General features: G+C 30.9%; 1 protein-coding gene across 2 annotated transcripts; it reads right to left on the reverse strand.

Annotated features, from left to right (window-relative positions):
- Positions 1-2698: 2698 nt before the first annotated feature.
- LOC105142166 (probable beta-1,3-galactosyltransferase 3) lies at positions 2699-7924 on the reverse strand. 2 transcript variants are annotated; one of them, XM_011049676.1, is made up of 11 exons: positions 7383-7924; positions 6601-6658; positions 5760-5821; positions 5467-5657; positions 5306-5366; positions 4640-4712; positions 4411-4531; positions 4115-4202; positions 3913-4038; positions 3576-3685; positions 2699-3199 (listed from the first exon to the last, which is right to left on the reverse strand). In XM_011049676.1, exons 1-11 carry the CDS (start codon positions 7508-7510, stop codon positions 3051-3053), a joined length of 1167 nt encoding a protein of 388 aa, XP_011047978.1. In that variant the 5' UTR covers positions 7511-7924; the 3' UTR covers positions 2699-3050. The 2 variants fall into 2 exon arrangements, with proteins under 2 accessions (XP_011047978.1, XP_011047977.1); XM_011049675.1 differs by having other exon boundaries at positions 5760-5824; positions 7383-7923.
- Positions 7925-17926: the final 10002 nt, after the last annotated feature.

The following is a 17926-nucleotide window of genomic DNA, read 5'->3' on the forward strand; positions in this document are numbered from 1 at the left end:
GCTTTTTTAAAATTCAAAATGATGACTGGTGGCACAATCCCAATGGCAACATGCCCTCTCTTTCAGGCTCTCTTGCACAAGTCATAAATACAAATTGAAAGCTCAAGGGACCTCAGAGTGCTTTTTGCATCGTTCGCATAAGCTTTAAATTTAATATACTCACCTTCTTTTTGTTGTTGGGTTGTCAGTGAATTTATTGCTAACGTCTTGCCTATACATCCCTTCTTCTCGTCTCTCTTTCTTTCACAGACACATTAAGTACTGAATCACAATCTCAGAGTCATGGAACATTTCTTTACCTTGCAGAAAAAAAAATCCCATTTTCTCTTCCTTCATGGTTTCTTTTCCCTGCTGCCTTGATTTTTCTATCTCTATATGGAGTCACTTGAAAGCTCTCTTAAAACCCTTTTCTTGGTGTATACATTTCACCTAAAACCATCTCTTTATTCCTTCAATTCTCGGGAATTTTTAGGGCTTGGTGTTGCATGTACTTCTGTTTGTTTCTTTATAAACTAAGTTTTATTGGTGTGGTAATTTTTCTCTTGAATCTATATATTACTATAAAACTTATCAATATAATTATATATAACGAGATATTGGTGCGGTTCAATCAGATAGTAATGCTCCACAAGCATAGAGCTCTATTGTTTGATTGAGCCGTGCCAATATCACGTATATGTTCCTCCGGAAAAAAAAAAAAAAGTGATGTACTTGGAAGGTATGATTCTTAACTCTGATCTCCTCTTCAAATTGTTTCCTTGTTCTAGCATATTCTCATGTCTACATTTCTTGTTCCAACACAGATTATTGTGATTTAAAATGCAAAGCAATAGTTTGTGTGTTAAACTCATCATTAGTTAAAACATTTTCTTCATCATTTTTTCACAATTTAATTGCTTAAAATATCTCGATCCCAATACCTTTATACTAGAGGGGGCATGGGATTTAATCAAGTTATAGGTTCATTGTGAACAATAATGTTCGTTGCAACATCTTGTTATGCTATCTGGGCCATGTTTCCATGCAGAAAATTAAGTGAATTCAGCAAGGCACTCGATTGGCAAGATTAACTGTACAAATTATATGTATTTGGATGGTTTGATATAATCTTGTTGGATTTTTTTCCATTTTTCATACCAGTAAATTTGCCTTTTCTTTGGCTTTAAAGAAGCCAAGATCATTGAGTAACCACATCATCAAAATAAATGAATTTTTATTTTTATTTTTTTGGTGGTAGGTAAGGACAAGACCAGAAATTAATAATTTTATTCTTTCTTTTACAAATGGTTCCTTCCATTGTAGAGTACCATCACTCTTTTTTGATTTGACAAAATGGTTTTAGTAAGTAACAAGATTCATTATTTAAAAGCATTTTTAAAAGTTTGAATATAATAATGACAACTTTCCAAATGTGCAAGACGCTATGATACCCAAAAGTTGAACAATTGCATTATTTTCCTCCCTCCTTTTCAAATTCCTTGCAAAACCATCTAACTCCCTAGGTTTACATTGTAAAAATATTTCAAAATTATAGTTTTTCTTCGTAGTGTATAATTCATGGGGCAAATATTTTACTGTAGGTCAACTGTTTATCCCATTGAAACGAAGATAGTCAACATTTTCCCATGTGTTTTCACTTAGCAGAGGGGAAATGAAAGAAAAATCTTAAACATATGGAAGTCTAGCTAAGATTTCTATGCGAACGGCATGTTATTCTTTCTAAAACATTAATCTCGATACGAATTATATTAACTTTTTTGTAGCTAGTAGTATATAGGACACTTATGAATTGAGTGTATTCATACATCCTTTGATGTTATTAATTATATTTGAAGCACACTATCAAAAGTTGGCAGACTCAACAGCCACCCATGGTCCTATGAGAGCACCTTATCTCAGGGTGGTGAAAATTGTCACTCCACAGAACTTCCAAGTCACCTATGGCGACAAGTGCTGGTATTTTGTGTCCCTGTAGACTTTGAAAACGTGCCATGAAATAATTTTGTCCTTGAATTTTACAATATCTACTTTCCTGAGTCAATATGATCCATGGGATTCCTCATCACTTTCTCTGTCACTCTCTTTAATTTCGTTGACAACTGAGGGTTCTTAGCAGAGATCTCAAGGGAGATAAAGACTATTGAAAAGGGAAGACAGTGTTCCACTCAACTGTTATTCTAGGTGAAGGGATTTGCTTTCTCCTTTCTGGTCCTATTAGGTTATCAAACAAACAAGGGTTGCTGACTTGTTTCTGTACTAGCCTGTAGGTGCCCAATTGTTTCAAAGCTGAAACTCACCATTTGACCTGGAAGCATTCTTATATTCATTAGCTTGGATTTGGTAAACTTAATGTGACCGAGTTCGATGACTAGCTTCTTCTCTTTGCCATTAGCCATCAGTATTTAGTAATGTTTTGTTTTCTGTATCGAAATTTTTTTAAAAAGGGACGTCCCTCCTCTGAACTTTCTATTTTAAAAAGATATAAATTTATTCTACAATTATTGTAGAGAAGTTTATTTTAGACCTTCATCCTCGTCTCTTCAACCCTTCGACCGAACATGCTTCTTTCTTTTCTATTTCCATGTCTATCTTTTCTTTCCTAGATCCTAACAAACGCAATAAAGATCAGTGTGACCTACAGAATGTAACTTGAGCATGAAAATAAACGGTTATTAAAAAGTGAAAACCCTAACAATCATGATAGAAGAAAAAAAATATCTGATGTATATTATATTGATCTATAAAGCAAAATATAAGTAAAAGCTGTTCATGTAGATTTTCTAACATAAACGTTTGGTCTTAATAGTCATGGCAGAGAACCAACAAAACAGCCCTCCAAACATTCGAAGAACGATTTTTACAGCCCTCTCCTCTGACTGTCTTACCACTATCTGGGGCTGGTCGCCTGTTGACAAGGGCCCTTAAAGCAGCAAGGATCTCTGTTCTCTTTCACTGTAAATCTATGATTTCTGTTAGTATGTCACATGCATCTCTACAACCTACTTTCCCCAGATGCCCTTTCTGAGTTTGGAGGAAAGGTGTCTGTTATGTTAGAAGCTTGCCTGGTCTAGAGCATTCACATCTTCACCACATGTCTTGTGAACTTCCATCATTCTTTCAACAGACCTGCAAATCCCGCTGCATTTCCAATCAAACGAAACAGCACAAGTGCTGCCTAGATGAGCCTTCCACTCACAATCTGCAGTAACAAATCACATCTTTAACTCTGTAAGTATTTATACTTGTATGCTATATCCGCACTCTTTTTAATCAATATATTCCGTTTGGTTAAAGGATAATTACCCTGAAAGAATCCTGAATATGTCTGTTTATAACTCACAGATAGTAGGAAAAACCTTTAACATTAACCAGATAATTAAGCTCAACAGAGAAGCATAATGTCAATTTGGGTGTTACAGAAATGAATCTGTCCATAGAGGCATGGAAATTTTACGCATATTCAGGTGTTGCTATCTTCCTTGAAGCCTATCATTGACCGGAGTGATTTTCCATTTTCCCATGTGAAAAACAAATAAATAACAATAAACATATAAGGCTAGCAATTTCACATTTACCTGGTGGGGTGCCACAACAAAGTCTCCTATCATCAACATGCTCCACATCTAGGCCGATAAACCAAGATCCCAGAGAAACATCTTCATTGACATATTTATGCAAGATGTGCCTGAAAGATAAGATTAAAAGACAATTTGAGCGCATATTTAGCAAAAGAAAGCTCACAATCTATAAGGAATCAAATATGTGGAGCCGGAATTAGAATCCCTCGTTCCAGTTTCTTGGTAGTAAACTGGATTAAAAAATAAATGTTTCAGCTCATTCAATCATTACTCATAAGGGACTTTAAATTTTTATGTAAACCAAAAAACCTATATGACTGGAGTGCAGACTCACTGGTTTACTGATATATAGGTTGCCAGATCCTTTGATATAGCATAAAGCTGTCCAGTAGCGTGTCGGAAATACTTGTTTCCAGCTTCTCCGAATTTCCAATACTCTGGTTCGTAATATCTCACACCCCTGTTTCATGGAAACATCATAAATCATTCCTAACTAATATTGAGGTAATTCAAAAAGCTCAGGCCATTCAGCTTACTTTTTAGAAAGCACAGGACCAGACTTCATACAGCCAATATAAACCAGAGGTTTCTTTTTGTGTCCAGCTAAGATTGTGCCAAGCGTTGCTACATCAATTTCACAGTATAAGAACTCAATCAGACAGAGAAAAGTGACAAACATGGTGCTTGGAAAATTCACAGGCACTCATCTCTAGAGTGTTGATGACATTTTCTCCAATTCTCCATGTTAGTGTGGGTGCTTGGGGGGGTAGAAAGAGGCATTGCATACAATCTACAAATTAAACATGCAAGAAAAGATGGAAATTCATTTTACCTAAATTCACATGAACATCATCGTCAACTTTGATATAGAATTCGGCATCCCACAAAGCAACAGCAGTTCTAAAGTAAGTCTTTGTCTTGGCCGATAATTCTAGGTACCCCTCAACATGTTCCTGTTAAAACATAATGATTAGACCTATTTTTGAACCATTGGAAGTGCAGAGATAATGTAATGGCTAGGAAATGAATTAAATGTAAAACCATCAAGACAAGAGCATCACCAGCCTCAAGAAATCTCCATGCATCATTTCTTCTGCTTCAATAGCTTTGTCCAGAATGCCACCAGCGGTTGAACTATGGAAAAACCAGTTAACAGTTGTTCTATAAATCCATACTCCACAACCACATAATGTACTGCCATCTAGCATGAATAGTGGACTCAGCAATCAAGAATGTAATAAATATATGTACATAAGCCACCAGATCTCATTAAGCAAGTCATTAATCAAATCATGCAGAGACTAGTGATAGCTAAGGTTGGCGCATACAAACTCTTAACCTATTGTGACTATTTGTTGAAGTAAATAATCCATGCACATTGACGAAAAGGTTCATAGAGCTCTTAGCTGTGGGTTTTTTCATAACATGACCAGACAAATAGTTGCTCAATTTCACATGCATCGACAACCTCTCATGACATTGCAGTTATTTTATCCACAAATTTTGATATCTTTCAAGATTCCTTGCTTTTGAAACAAAGTTCTGCATTCATCAATGCATCAGTTTTGAGATCTGTTTACTATGATATAATCAAACTTGTACTCCCTTGCTAGAACCACGGACTACATACATAGTAGATGAAAGGCTGGACAAGCAGCAGAAACTTTCTAAGAAAATCCAGGACACCACCAAATAGCATTAGCAACAAGATAGGTATAAAATCTCACCTGTGACCTATAACAAAGCGTATGACTATACCCTTCTCCTCCAACTTCTTCCTTTCCTCACCTATTTTCAAATTTCGAAATATGAACCCATTGATCATACTTTAACTACAAAATTTACAACTGGAATAGCATATGAACAAATAACGGCCCAGTCAATTCACCTTGTGGCATCCAAGTTGCACGGACTGAATCCCTCCGCTTCCGACTGCTAAAAGCTGTGTTGATTCCAATTACCATAAAGTATTTTCTTTTCAAGTTTCCTGATGCAGCATCAGCACTCGACAAAGATTGCTGCTCTGCCTTGGCAGCTGCTAATTTCATCTCTATACTTGAAATTTTACTATTGAGTGTACTGCTTTCAGAATACAGCACCATTTGAATTTAGGTCAATGGAAGGGTAATGACACCCTCGTATATGTAAAAACAGAACACAACATGTATCAGCAGAGCTTACCTGATATCATTCTGAGTATTTGAAATTTTCCCTAGACTGTAATTGGATATATGATTTCCAACCTTCTGATAAAGGCAAAAAATCAGAGCAAGTACTATAATTGACATGTCAATTGCAATGGCTTGATAGAAGAAGCATAGCTAAATTTGATAATAGGAAAGCTAGTTACGCAGAAAAAAAGATATCCAGCAACATGCACTCAGCAAATTCTAACCTTTGGTTGAAAAAATGACCAAGAAAAACACTAACTGCACCGATATCAAAACTAACATGTAATAATATATTCTTCCACCGTGTCTGCAGACAAATCAAAAATACATTTTTGAAGAAAACTGCTTCTTTTGTCCACCACTTTTGCAAGCACAAATCAAAAGTTTTATATAGATGAAAACGGCTTTTATGATAAGACAAACCATAGTCAAATTAAACAATTATATTCTTAATTAGAAGAAATTATTGATCAACCACAGAAATGTCATAGCTGATGTGTCAGGCTACATATTCCTCCCTTTTTTGTTCCAAATATTAACTGCCAAGGTCTTAGGATAATAAGATGCATAAGACAGAGAAACATAAGCAATATTCGCAATGTTCTTCCATGTTAGTTTAATTTTACAAATCAAAAAGCTAGATGAAAGTAAAGATTATATTACATGAAAAAATTCTTCATAGCCAAACCAAACACAAAACATTTAGTTATACGAATTTATTCATTGACAACAAAATAGTCATGCTGCATTCTGAATTCACTCCATGCCACATGGTCCAACACAACACTAAGCTTAAGCTTTATCCATATGCTTGTAAGTGAGATTTAGATAAAAGCCAGGTATGCACTTACAAGCTTCTGATCACAAGCCTCAGATTCTAAATTTGTTCTTTCACGCTCTGTCCATATCCTGGTACAATATTTCTTGATCAATACATACATACATACATACACATACATACATCCATACATATACATACATATGACATATCATTCACCTCAACTTGTATTAAAGAAGTCCCAAGAAAAAACAAAAACAAGTAAATACAAAAAATAAATACAACTTCAAATGTCTGACAAAATATAATATATGAAGCTTGCTACCACTTGGCACCAACACTAGTGCTATATATTGAATTATCAATTATGTGGCTCAAAACATGGAATAAAAAGTACAATTGAAACCAGCCCTACACCATCAGACATTAGTTTAAGTAAAGGAAAATAAAGAAAGAAACGACAGCACACCTTCACAGTTTTCTGTTTCCAAGGTGAAGATAGTGTCGGTGGAGACATATTTGCCAACAAAAAATAAAAAGATAATCATGGCTGCCATTTGATTCCACAAAATCCAAAAATCAAGAACAGAATAGTAAATAACTACACAATTTGTTCTACAACATTCATCTTCTGTCTTAAGACACTTAGCTTCGAAAATCAATGACAATACTGCAAATTAAAACTCCAAGAAATCAGTCAAAGAGCCTCACTTATTTCAATATCTCTCTCAAAGATCACGTATTTCTCAGAATTCAGTGAAACCCAGTTGAGTTAAAATGCATCATACAATCAAAACAACCACCAAAGTTTACATCTTTGAAGAAAGCAATAAGAGCCCATTAATCAAAACGTACCTGTTAGTGAACAATATCCCAGCAAAGAAGCTACTAAAACAAAGCAAAAGTGCCAAATTCCTTGACACTACTACATTCCTTGAACCCATCTCTCCTACTCCAACTCCTCCTCTACCCTTCACTGACATTCTGTTCTACTTTTTAACTTACACAAAACCAAAAAGATTAAAACTTCATCAAAAAATGAGACTCTAAACCAAATTTAGAGAAACCCAGAATTTGTTTTGGTTCAAAAAACAAATGCAGGTGGTGTTGTACAAGTGTTGATGTCTATGCAATGACACACACTCTTCCCTCCCTCCACAAAAGAGCAAAGACACAAACAGAGAGAAGGGTGCAAAGTGAAAAGACCTGTTTACCAACTGCCACTCATTAAATAGCTCGAAAATCACTTAACCGACCTCCTAATCAAATGTTCCAGCTTGTCACCATTAATGTACTTATGATGTTATATGTTCAGTGTTCTAGACAACATTAACAATAATGTATGTTTTTTCTTTGAAAACATAACAATAATTTTTATAGCCTTGCATTAATAACAGTAACAGTTTCGTTTTGATAGGGTTAGTACTTTTTTTTTCTCTCTTTTGATTGTTCATAGGGTTAAATTTATTTAGACATCGGAACCCAAGTGTGTCGGGTCCAGGATAAATTATATTTTAGTAACTAAAACTTTAATGATGTTCCATTTCAATCCTTCATTTTTATAATTTGTTGATGTTAATCTTGTAGCCATATTCCAGATATCTAATAAAACTTAAGATAGCATTTCATTATTATCTCATGAGATATTAAGATAACAGGAATATAGAAGACTTATCCTTTTGTATTCTCAGTTTATTTTTTCAATCAAACACAATTTAATATTGGATTTGATTTTTTAATTAGATTTTCTACAGGTTTACATTTGTTTATTTTTTTTGGAAAACTAAAATCTTTTTCATGAGTAATTTTTTTTTTCTCAGTTAGTAATTTTTTCCTAGAAAATTTTATAATTAGAAAACACTTGAAATTAGAGTTTTTTAGTATTTTTATGGGATATCATCACACATATTGATGTTTTGATTTACATGGAATGAAGTAGAACATTATTAAATCTATAGAGACTATAATATAGTTTACCGAATAGAAGGTTTTCGGTGATGTAAGACTACAAAAAGCTCTTCTCCAAAAATCTCATTCAATTGGATTTTTCGGAAAGTGATATAGAAAAATATTCTTGATAAATTATCACTATTTTTTCCCCATAAATATAATATATTTAGTTAATTAGAAACAATGCAGTATGATAGAATATCCTCTACCTTTTCCCAAAAAGAAATTAAAAAAAAAATCCTCAACTTAAGCTATATCCATAGGACTCGTTCCTCAAAATGACACAAAATTTTGAGGCTTCAAACAATTGTATTTCTAACATATGCCCTTACTTAATAAAAAATACAATGTTATAACTTTCATAATTAACTGTAATAAATTAGAATTGCATTAAATCATAGAAGTTAATCCACTTAATTATGAAAATAAAATATTTTATTTCTCTCAATTAATTATGTCATTATGGCAAATTTTAGAAAACCCTTTAAACAAAACCTATTTATAATGCTATTCAATCAGTGAAGATGTTCTATTTGAGGCAGCATTAACTCAGTTCACGTTTCTTTTCTTAACCACAAAGCTAAAGGTTTTTATTTTCCTACAACAATCTTGAATGTTTTTTAATTCGGCATTAATGTGGTCTTCTCTTGCTAAGAATTCAATGAAAGCTTAACCAGTTTGGCATTGCTGTGGAAATAGCTTTTTAAAAATATTTTTTAGTTAAAAATTAAAAATGATAATAGATATTTACTAATCAAATTTTTTAATATTCATATCTTATTAATTATCAATCGGGGGTTTTGGGTATTCATATAATTATCTATTATATATTATTATTTATTACTCAATAAAAAATAAAATAATATATATATATATTAAAAGAAATTAAATGTTCTACAAATATATTTATATAATATAAATATATATTTTGGGTTAGGTTTGGATGGTCTTTTAATTGGGTTTTACTATCTATATCTTATTCATTATTTATCCAATAAAATAACTATATAAGAAATATCTATTTATTGGTATCTATTACATTCAGATTAAATTATCTTTTTTATTAAAGATACATCAAAATAAAGTTTTCTTAGATTTTTTTAACATAAATATATCAAAATCATAAAAAACAAAATCTAAAAAGTATTATTTTTTATGTTTTTTAATATGAAGAAAAATAAAAAGCAAGTTGTAATGCAAAAATAAACATCAATTAGGAAAAAGCAAGAAAAATTTGGGATTGATTATTTTTGCGAAATTAAGTTAACAAACTTATAATTATTAAAAAAGAGAGTAAAAATACATATTAATAATGTTTAGGCAACAAAAACAAAGTTGATCCATGTTGCATGAAGGAAATGTTTGTGGGATTTGGTGGCTGATCTGGGTCATACCACGCAAATTAGTGTTCATCCTCTTATCACTTCCCTTGGTAGAATTGTCCTTACCTGTTGTTGATGATGACTTTACCCATTACGAAAATTATTCTCTCTAATTTGGGCTCTATCCTTGTTCTTGAAGAAAAAAAATGATTTGTAAAATTTTAACACTGCTTGCTTGGTTTTGAAAACAGAACTGATCATATTCTGAGAATGAATTGGGCTTATTGCAAATATTTTGGCAAAATCGGTCGTGGGCTATCTCTTCTCGTTATTGAAGCATGGAATAAACTGCTCTTGTTTTATTTTGAGCATTTTTTTGTGTTATAAAAATATTTTTTAAAAAAATTACTTTTTCATTTGAATTTTTTTATTTTCAAATCTTTTTAATATGTTAAATTTAAAAATAATTTTTTTAAAAATATTATTTCAATATATTTTCAAACAAAAAATATTTTAAAAAACTATTGATACCACAATATCAAAAGGTTTGTAGTCCAATTGGAAGTAATACATACCATTGTTATCAAACCCAACCCGAGGGTTGACCCGGTCAAGGGGCTATGTTTCAGGTCAATCCGAATCAACCCAAAAATATATATATATTTCAGGTCTTAATATTTTATATGAAAAAAATTAAAAAATAATTTATACGAATATAGACTATCTATGTTGTAAATAATAAAATTTTAAAAATTAAATTTTTTTATCTTATATTGAAAAAACATAACTTTTTTCTTATAAACATAAAGTATTTGTGCTAAAAGGTTTCAAATCACATATTAAAAAAATAATTTTTTTCTTATCAGCATAAAATATATATATTAAAAGGTTTCAAATATCATATTAAAAAAATAAAACATTCTTCTACCATTTATAAATTGAACTTCAAAAATGGTTAATAACCAACTAGAATATATATATATATATATATATATATATAGACACACATACACACATTTAAAAACAAAAAAGCAGGCTTCTTCTCAGTTTGCCGAGTCAACCTAGCAGGTTTAGTGGGTTCAACTATTTTCTTATTCTTGCCAGTTTTTCATCTTATCCGGATTGGTCTAGTCACCGGATTGATCGAGTGCCAGGTCGACTTGCTAAGCTAGTCCAAATTTAATAACTATGATACATACAACAAAACCGTGACAAAAGATATAAAATGAACTATTTTTATCATAGTAATTAAAGTCATCCAATTCAAGACTGAATTCACATGCTTATAAGTTATCTTAGGTTTAATTAAAATGATATCATTTTAATTTAAAAAAAAAAAAAACAAATATATTTTATAAAAGAAACTTGAAAAAAAAATTATTAGATATTATAATTTATATTAATATCTAACAACAACAAAGAACAAGGGTTGGGCTTAGATACATTTATATTTAACTAAATAAATCATCTTTAGTATTGATGCCAACATACAAATTCACAAAATTAAAAAACAAAAAGGAAAACTTTAATAAGAGGTGAAGTCATGTAAACACAAACTAGCAGCCCACACCTTCTTTTTTTTTAATCAATGCAACAATGGAAAGATAAAATAAAGGGGCAGCAAGTTTAGGATATTGTACTTTATGCAATGGAATATCCATTTGAAGAAAAGGTTCTAGTTTAGAGTTTTTTTGATGAACTACAAGCGCACATAATAAAGCACTTTTGGAACACTAGCATATGGGCTGCTACACATTTAGTTTGCCAATGTGTAAAGAAGATGGCAATAGGGAACAATATCGGCTTATCACCAAGCAATGTTCAATCAAGGGACTAGTGATCTCCGATTGGCACTGCTATAATTTCTGTTTTTTAGACTGCTTTTCTTCTCAAAAATAAATCAAAATAATAAATTTTAGATTTTTTTTATGATTTTAACGTGTTCATATAAAATATTTAAAATTATAAAAAAATATATTTAATACATTTTTAATTTCAAAATATTTTCCACCACAGTATCAAATGCATACTTGACTCAAGAACCCTTTGGTGGGTATTCGCGGCAATAGCAAAAGGTTTTTCTTTTTTATTTTTTCCCTGAAGTGGTCCTTGAAAGAGTTGGAGGATACTTAACATGTGAAATCTAGAGGTGGGAAGTGAATGGAATGGAGAATTTTGCAAAGGAAATCGTTGATATTCCTGTCGGCAAAAGGGTCAAAGACATGTACATGCATCTTTTGGAGCTGTGGGGAGCTTTGAGTTACAAGTATATTGTTCCAGATCTTGATACCATTACTAGCAAGAATCTGTCCAAGGACAATGAGCAGAGGACAATTCTCTTGAACTTTTGGCAATGGTGGTGGCCCCTTGATCCGATTGGAATGGATTTTTGAAATCTTTGATAGTTAGGTTACACAACGAAAAGGCAATCCATTTTCTATCTTGAACACTTTTCGATCATGGAAATCATCGAGACAAGAGATAGATTGCCAAATTACTTTACCAACTGTATTCGCAATAACCTCCAAAAATATGCACTCATGTTGATCGAAGGAAGCTTGTTTCCCATTTTTCTTCCTTAACAACACACATACACATAATACACATGAGAGAAGATAGTTCAAGCATGACAAGATGTCACAGTTTTACCAACGAAAATATCTTGTCAGTCTATAATTCAGTGTTTGTCGGTAATTTTTTTACCAACAACATCCTTTACGAAAAACATCCATTGGCTTTCCTTTCATCCGTAATACCTCATTCGGTCGCTAAATTAGTCAGTTTTTTTTACCAACAACATCCTTTACGGAAAACATCCGTTGGCTTTCCTTTCATCCGTAATACCTCGTTCGGTCGCTAAATTAGTCAATAAAAAAAAACATTTGTTGATGGTTTTATAGATGGAAATTGAACTGCAAAAAAAAAAAGTTTCTCACTTGAAATATATCGATGGATGTATTCCGTTGGTGATTATGTGAAACACCGACAAAATAGACCGTCGGTAACGTTGTTGTTGAGTGTGTGAAATACCGACTGAATATATTCGTCTGTATATTCATCGATGATTGTGGCAGCTACTATGAAATGCCGACGGACTAATTCTGTCTGTAAATTTGTCGGTAAAATTGACAAATGCCAATGGATATAGTTCGTTGATAAAATCCTCTGGGATTATTTTTAAACATTTTTTTTAAAAATTATTTAGGATACATAATATTATATAAATTAATAGTAAAAAAAAATTATGCAAATAAATTTTTTATTAAACATAAACAACAAAATAAAATAAAGTTAAATAATATTCATTACAAACTGAATGTGTTTAAAAAAAATATTAAATTAACTATTACAAATAAATAATATTCATTATAAATTAACATAATGGTGGAGCTGGAGCTGGAGCTGGAGGAGGAGGAGAAGACTGGTTGTTATATGGCCAAAAAGGAGGAGGCTCACATGTATCACCACTCTATGATGCCATATTCATGACCATTTGGCGAAACCGTTCATAATCTATTTTGAGTTGTATATACTCCACCGATAGGTGGTCATATTTTTCGGTGAGCTGAGTTGTGTGTTGCTACAAGGCTACGAACTCCTTAAATTGGGTGCTCAATACTGATTGGAAGCTCCCAATGGTTGAGACACTACAAGTCGCTCGCAAGTTCTAGGCTGTAATGTTGAAGAGCCTGTACACCTAATTTTTATTGGGTTCAGACGATCCAACATCTATCCATAAATTCAAATCAAAATTCGGATGAGTCAAAGAATCGTCCTCGTTGGAGAGCCTGTACACCTAATTTTTATTGGGTCCAGACGATCCAACCTCTATCCATAAATCCAAATCAAAATTCGGATGAGTCGAAGGATCGTCCCCATATCTCTCTCTCAATTGGCTATTATAGGTTTTTTGAAAATGAAAAAAGTAATCATCATATTCAATTCAATAAAAATAATAACTTAAAAATAAAATGGTTGAACAAACATACCATAAATTGTTAAGCATGGTTATCAACGAATTGTTGTGCCCCTTTTTAGTGGTCTTGACTCCGCACGTGCATTTCAACAAACAACTTTATCGGGCTCAGCTCACGTCCAAGAGACGTAGCCTATAATGAGAAAATTAAATTAACAAAAAAATTAATTTAATGATATATTTTATTTAAATTAATCTTACCATCCATTTCACACGTGCAGTAAAAAGAATGGAGCCTCCTATATGCGTTGTCACCGAGCCATGAATTGGCCGATTCTGGTTGCCAGCACCGGATTGTGAGTGTCATGTGAACTGCTTAGATGTCACATGCTTAAAATAGTGTGACCATATATCTGCTGGGATGTATATCGATTTGAAATCCCTCCAAACCGCTGTGTCGTTCTAGCCTTGGAGACCCTTATCTCTCGCCCTTTTTTTTGCCTTGTTTTGTGCTTCATTCCAAAAATCACGCAACCTACTTTTATAGCGAGAAATTAGATTTTGAAACATAAATTCTTTTCTAAAAAAAATATTGTATTGTTTTCGATATTACCTAATTGCTATGTGATTTTCCCACACCCTCCTCACAGTAGTGTCTTGCGCACTGTCTCAGTTTTCTATGTATAAATAATTAATTTTAAATAAAAATAATAATTTATTTATGATTATATTAATAATTTATTAGAAATAAGGTGGAAATTAGAAATTAACATCAATCTCAAATGTGTCAAACCATTCAAGATGTCTGGATACCTGACTCCATTGAAATAATGGAATCTTCATTGATGATTTAAACGTCGATGATATTATTCAAGCGGCCTCAATGTTTATGAACATGAAAATAAATTAAATTAATAAAATATTAATTAGTTGTTCATAAATTATGTTATAATTTAAAAAAAAAACTAAAATATTAACAAAGTTACATTGAAAGGTTGTCCTACTATTGTGCTTCGTACTTGCAGGTGAATTGATTTCACTGTGAAAGCACACCGCCTCTACGCTGTGAAACCGCGCTAGAAGAGACAGCATCTGTTGATGACACAAATGTCTTTTTTTGAGAGGCACCTAAGGATATGTCATCCTCGCTGCTAGAAGAACTGAATGCTACCATACATGAGCGACGAGTTGTGAATTTCATTCTACACATCTACATAATTTTATATGAATAATTATTTAATTAGATTCAAATGTTAAAACAATTCGACAGCACATTCCCTATACTAGAGACTACCCAAATTCACAAACCTGCAAATATTGATAATAGCCATAACCAATTGACCCCATTTATATTAATATTATATATAACGTAACATCTTGCAATACAACAATAAAATATTTTCAATAAATTCAAAAAACTCTAGACTAACAATTAAAATTAATGGAAATAATTAAACACAAATCATGTCATAATAGAGTAAAATTACTAACTATCATAACCTATTCAATTACTAAATCTAAGGCAAACTCAACATTAACAACTATAATTCAACAAATTATTCAATTATTATGGAAATACAACAATAAAATATATTTAAAAAATTCAAAAACAAATATAGACTCTATGAATGAAATATGTTGATCTTAATAATGTGTTTATTTCAAAACATTATCTACATTACAAAAATATACCAAAAAAAATAGCAAAAATGAAAATAGCTAAAACAAAGAAAAAAAATACTTAAAGTAAAATGAAATAGAGGAAACACATACCATTTAATTTGATGAAGATTCAACCAGAGATTACAAGAAAAAAAAATAAAAATATTTAAGGAATGATCTTAATAATGTGTTTATTTCAAAACATTATCTACATTATAAAAATATACCAAAAAATAGCAAAAATGAAAATAGCTAAAACAAAGAAAAAAATACTTAAAGTATAATGAAATAGAGGAAACACACCATTTAATTTGATGAAGATTCAACCACATATTACAAGAAAAAAATAAAAATATTTAAGGAAATGAGAGGGAAAAAATCAAAACTTAAAAGGGATTAACGAAAATGAAAAAATGAATTGAAGGGGCGGTCGCTGGGATTTATAGCACAGTTTTACTAACAGCTTCACCCATGGAAATAAAAAAATATTATTTTAAATTATTTTATTGGTGAAGTTTTGAAACTCCGTTGGTGAATTTTGAATTTCGCACCATCATTTTTAATTACCCTCCATATTTTTCACAGTTTGTCGGTAATTCCATCGGCAAGTTGACGTGGTCAGAGATGTATTTAATGCACTGTCTTTGGAATTTGCACAATCTGTTGATGATTTTGTCGATAATATTGTACTAGATTGAAAAGTCATTGGTATTATATGACGATTTTCTAAAAAATTTTGTTAAAATTAAAATTTTAAATTAAATATTACAGATGAAATCACTGATGAATTGAAAATTTGTTGGTGATATTTGGCGGTTTCTGAAAAGTTTTTATTAAATTAAATATTTAAATTAAATATTAAAAACAGAATCACAGACGAAATGATTAAAAATATTAATATTTAATTATTTGGCCGTAAAATCATCAGTAAAAGTCCTCAATAAAAAATATAGAATCCCTAATTTCGTAACAGACGGAGCTCCTTTCTTCTTCTTTTTTTCTTCTTCTTCTCTATATGTAAAAAACATCAATATCCATTTATTTCTCTTCTCTTCTCTCCTTAACTCTTTCTCTTCTTCTCCATGCTCAAGTATGTATTCTTCTCATTTCTTCTTTTTTCTTCTTAGTTTTTTTTAATTAATATACTTTAGAATTTTTTTTCTTTTCTTAACTTCATTTGCAGCCACATTAATATAAGATTTTTCTTCTTCTTTTCCATGTTTTTTTTTTCACTATTTTTTATTTTATTTTTAATTGTTTTTGTTCTTAATAATTGTATGAATATTGTTGTAGGATTTTTTTTTCATAAGATTTTCTTCTTCTTTTTTCCCAGCGTTTTAAATATTATAGAGTGTTGATTTATATTAATTTAATTATTTTATAGTTTTGTAAAATGGATGTTTAAAAAAATATTTTTAAATAATTACCAATGAAATTACATGTGGAATTACCAAAGGAAATACCGACGGAATGAAGTGGATATTTGTTTTATAAGTCTTTTCCATCAGTTAATCTATCAGTAATAATATTTTTTTAATTACCAATGAACTTACTAACAAACAAAAAATTACCAACAAAAAATTCATCGACGAAACATTTTCATTTGTGATTTTGTTGGTAAATTAATTACCAACAGAATAAAAGTACATATACCAACAAAAAATTCCATCAGTAAATCTAAAGATTGTGCTAGTAATATGAGATTTTCATGCAGGTCAGTTTAGTATACATTTCTTATGACAAACACCTACATATTAGTTTAATGTATCTCTTATACCTTAGATTATGAGAACAATTGCTTTCTTCTTTTCATATAGGAAATAATACATATATATATATATATATATTAATGAATCTAGAATAAAGATAAAATTTATGAGAAAAATATTTTGCAAGAAAAATAATAAAGTTATTATAATTATAAGATTTTTTATTATATCAAAATATTATTTTTAAAATATTTTTTGTCATTATTTTTTTAAATACTGAATATTTATTAGAGCATATTTATTATAACAGTAAAAACTGATATGTATAACTTTCATGACATATTAAACTCTTACAATGATAGGTCTAGGTAATTACATGATGACTATGGCTTGAATTTTTTATAAAAGTATCTTAAATTATTTTTTTAAAATACATGAAAGTTCAGTGGCCTCATGATTCTTTATAAAAGTAGCTTAAACTATTTTTTAAAACAAATGAAAGTTCAGTGGACTCATGGACTGTTTGCTGTTATGGTGGCTCAAGGACCAGGTACTTTTATAATTTTTTTTATTGGGGATATTTGGGATAATTCAAACATATTTTAATTAATTTTTAAAATTAATAATTATATAAATTTTTACTGATCAAGTTTATATCATTTTAACTTTTAACTAGTAATTTCTAAAAAGCAAATTAGTAAAAATCGCAACTCTTCCTATGACAAGGGATTGATCACTCCGCTAAAAAGTCCAGTAGAAAACCATAGACCAAGGAAGAATATATTTGGTGCCAAATTCTCTTGTTGATAGACTGTTCAAAGGAGTTAGAACTGGGGAAGG

Source organism: Populus euphratica, unplaced genomic scaffold (genome assembly GCF_000495115.2).
Source record: "Populus euphratica unplaced genomic scaffold, PopEup_1.0 scaffold137.1, whole genome shotgun sequence".
NCBI classification, from domain to species: Eukaryota; Viridiplantae; Streptophyta; class Magnoliopsida; order Malpighiales; family Salicaceae; genus Populus; species Populus euphratica.

What these genes read in the sequence shown, in the direction of transcription:
- LOC105142166 (XM_011049675.1), bottom strand. Translation starts at nt 7,510, where the DNA reads ATGTCAGTGAAGGGTAGAGGAGGAGTTGGAGTAGGAGAGATGGGTTCA. An exon ending in AGGCTTGTGATCAGAAGCTT is followed by an intron (nt 5,825 to 6,600) that starts GTAAGTGCATAC and finishes TGCCTTTATCAG; the next exon opens with AAGGTTGGAAATCATATATC. An exon ending in TGCAACTTGGATGCCACAAG is followed by an intron (nt 5,367 to 5,466) that starts GTGAATTGACTG and finishes ATTTGAAAATAG; the next exon opens with GTGAGGAAAGGAAGAAGTTG.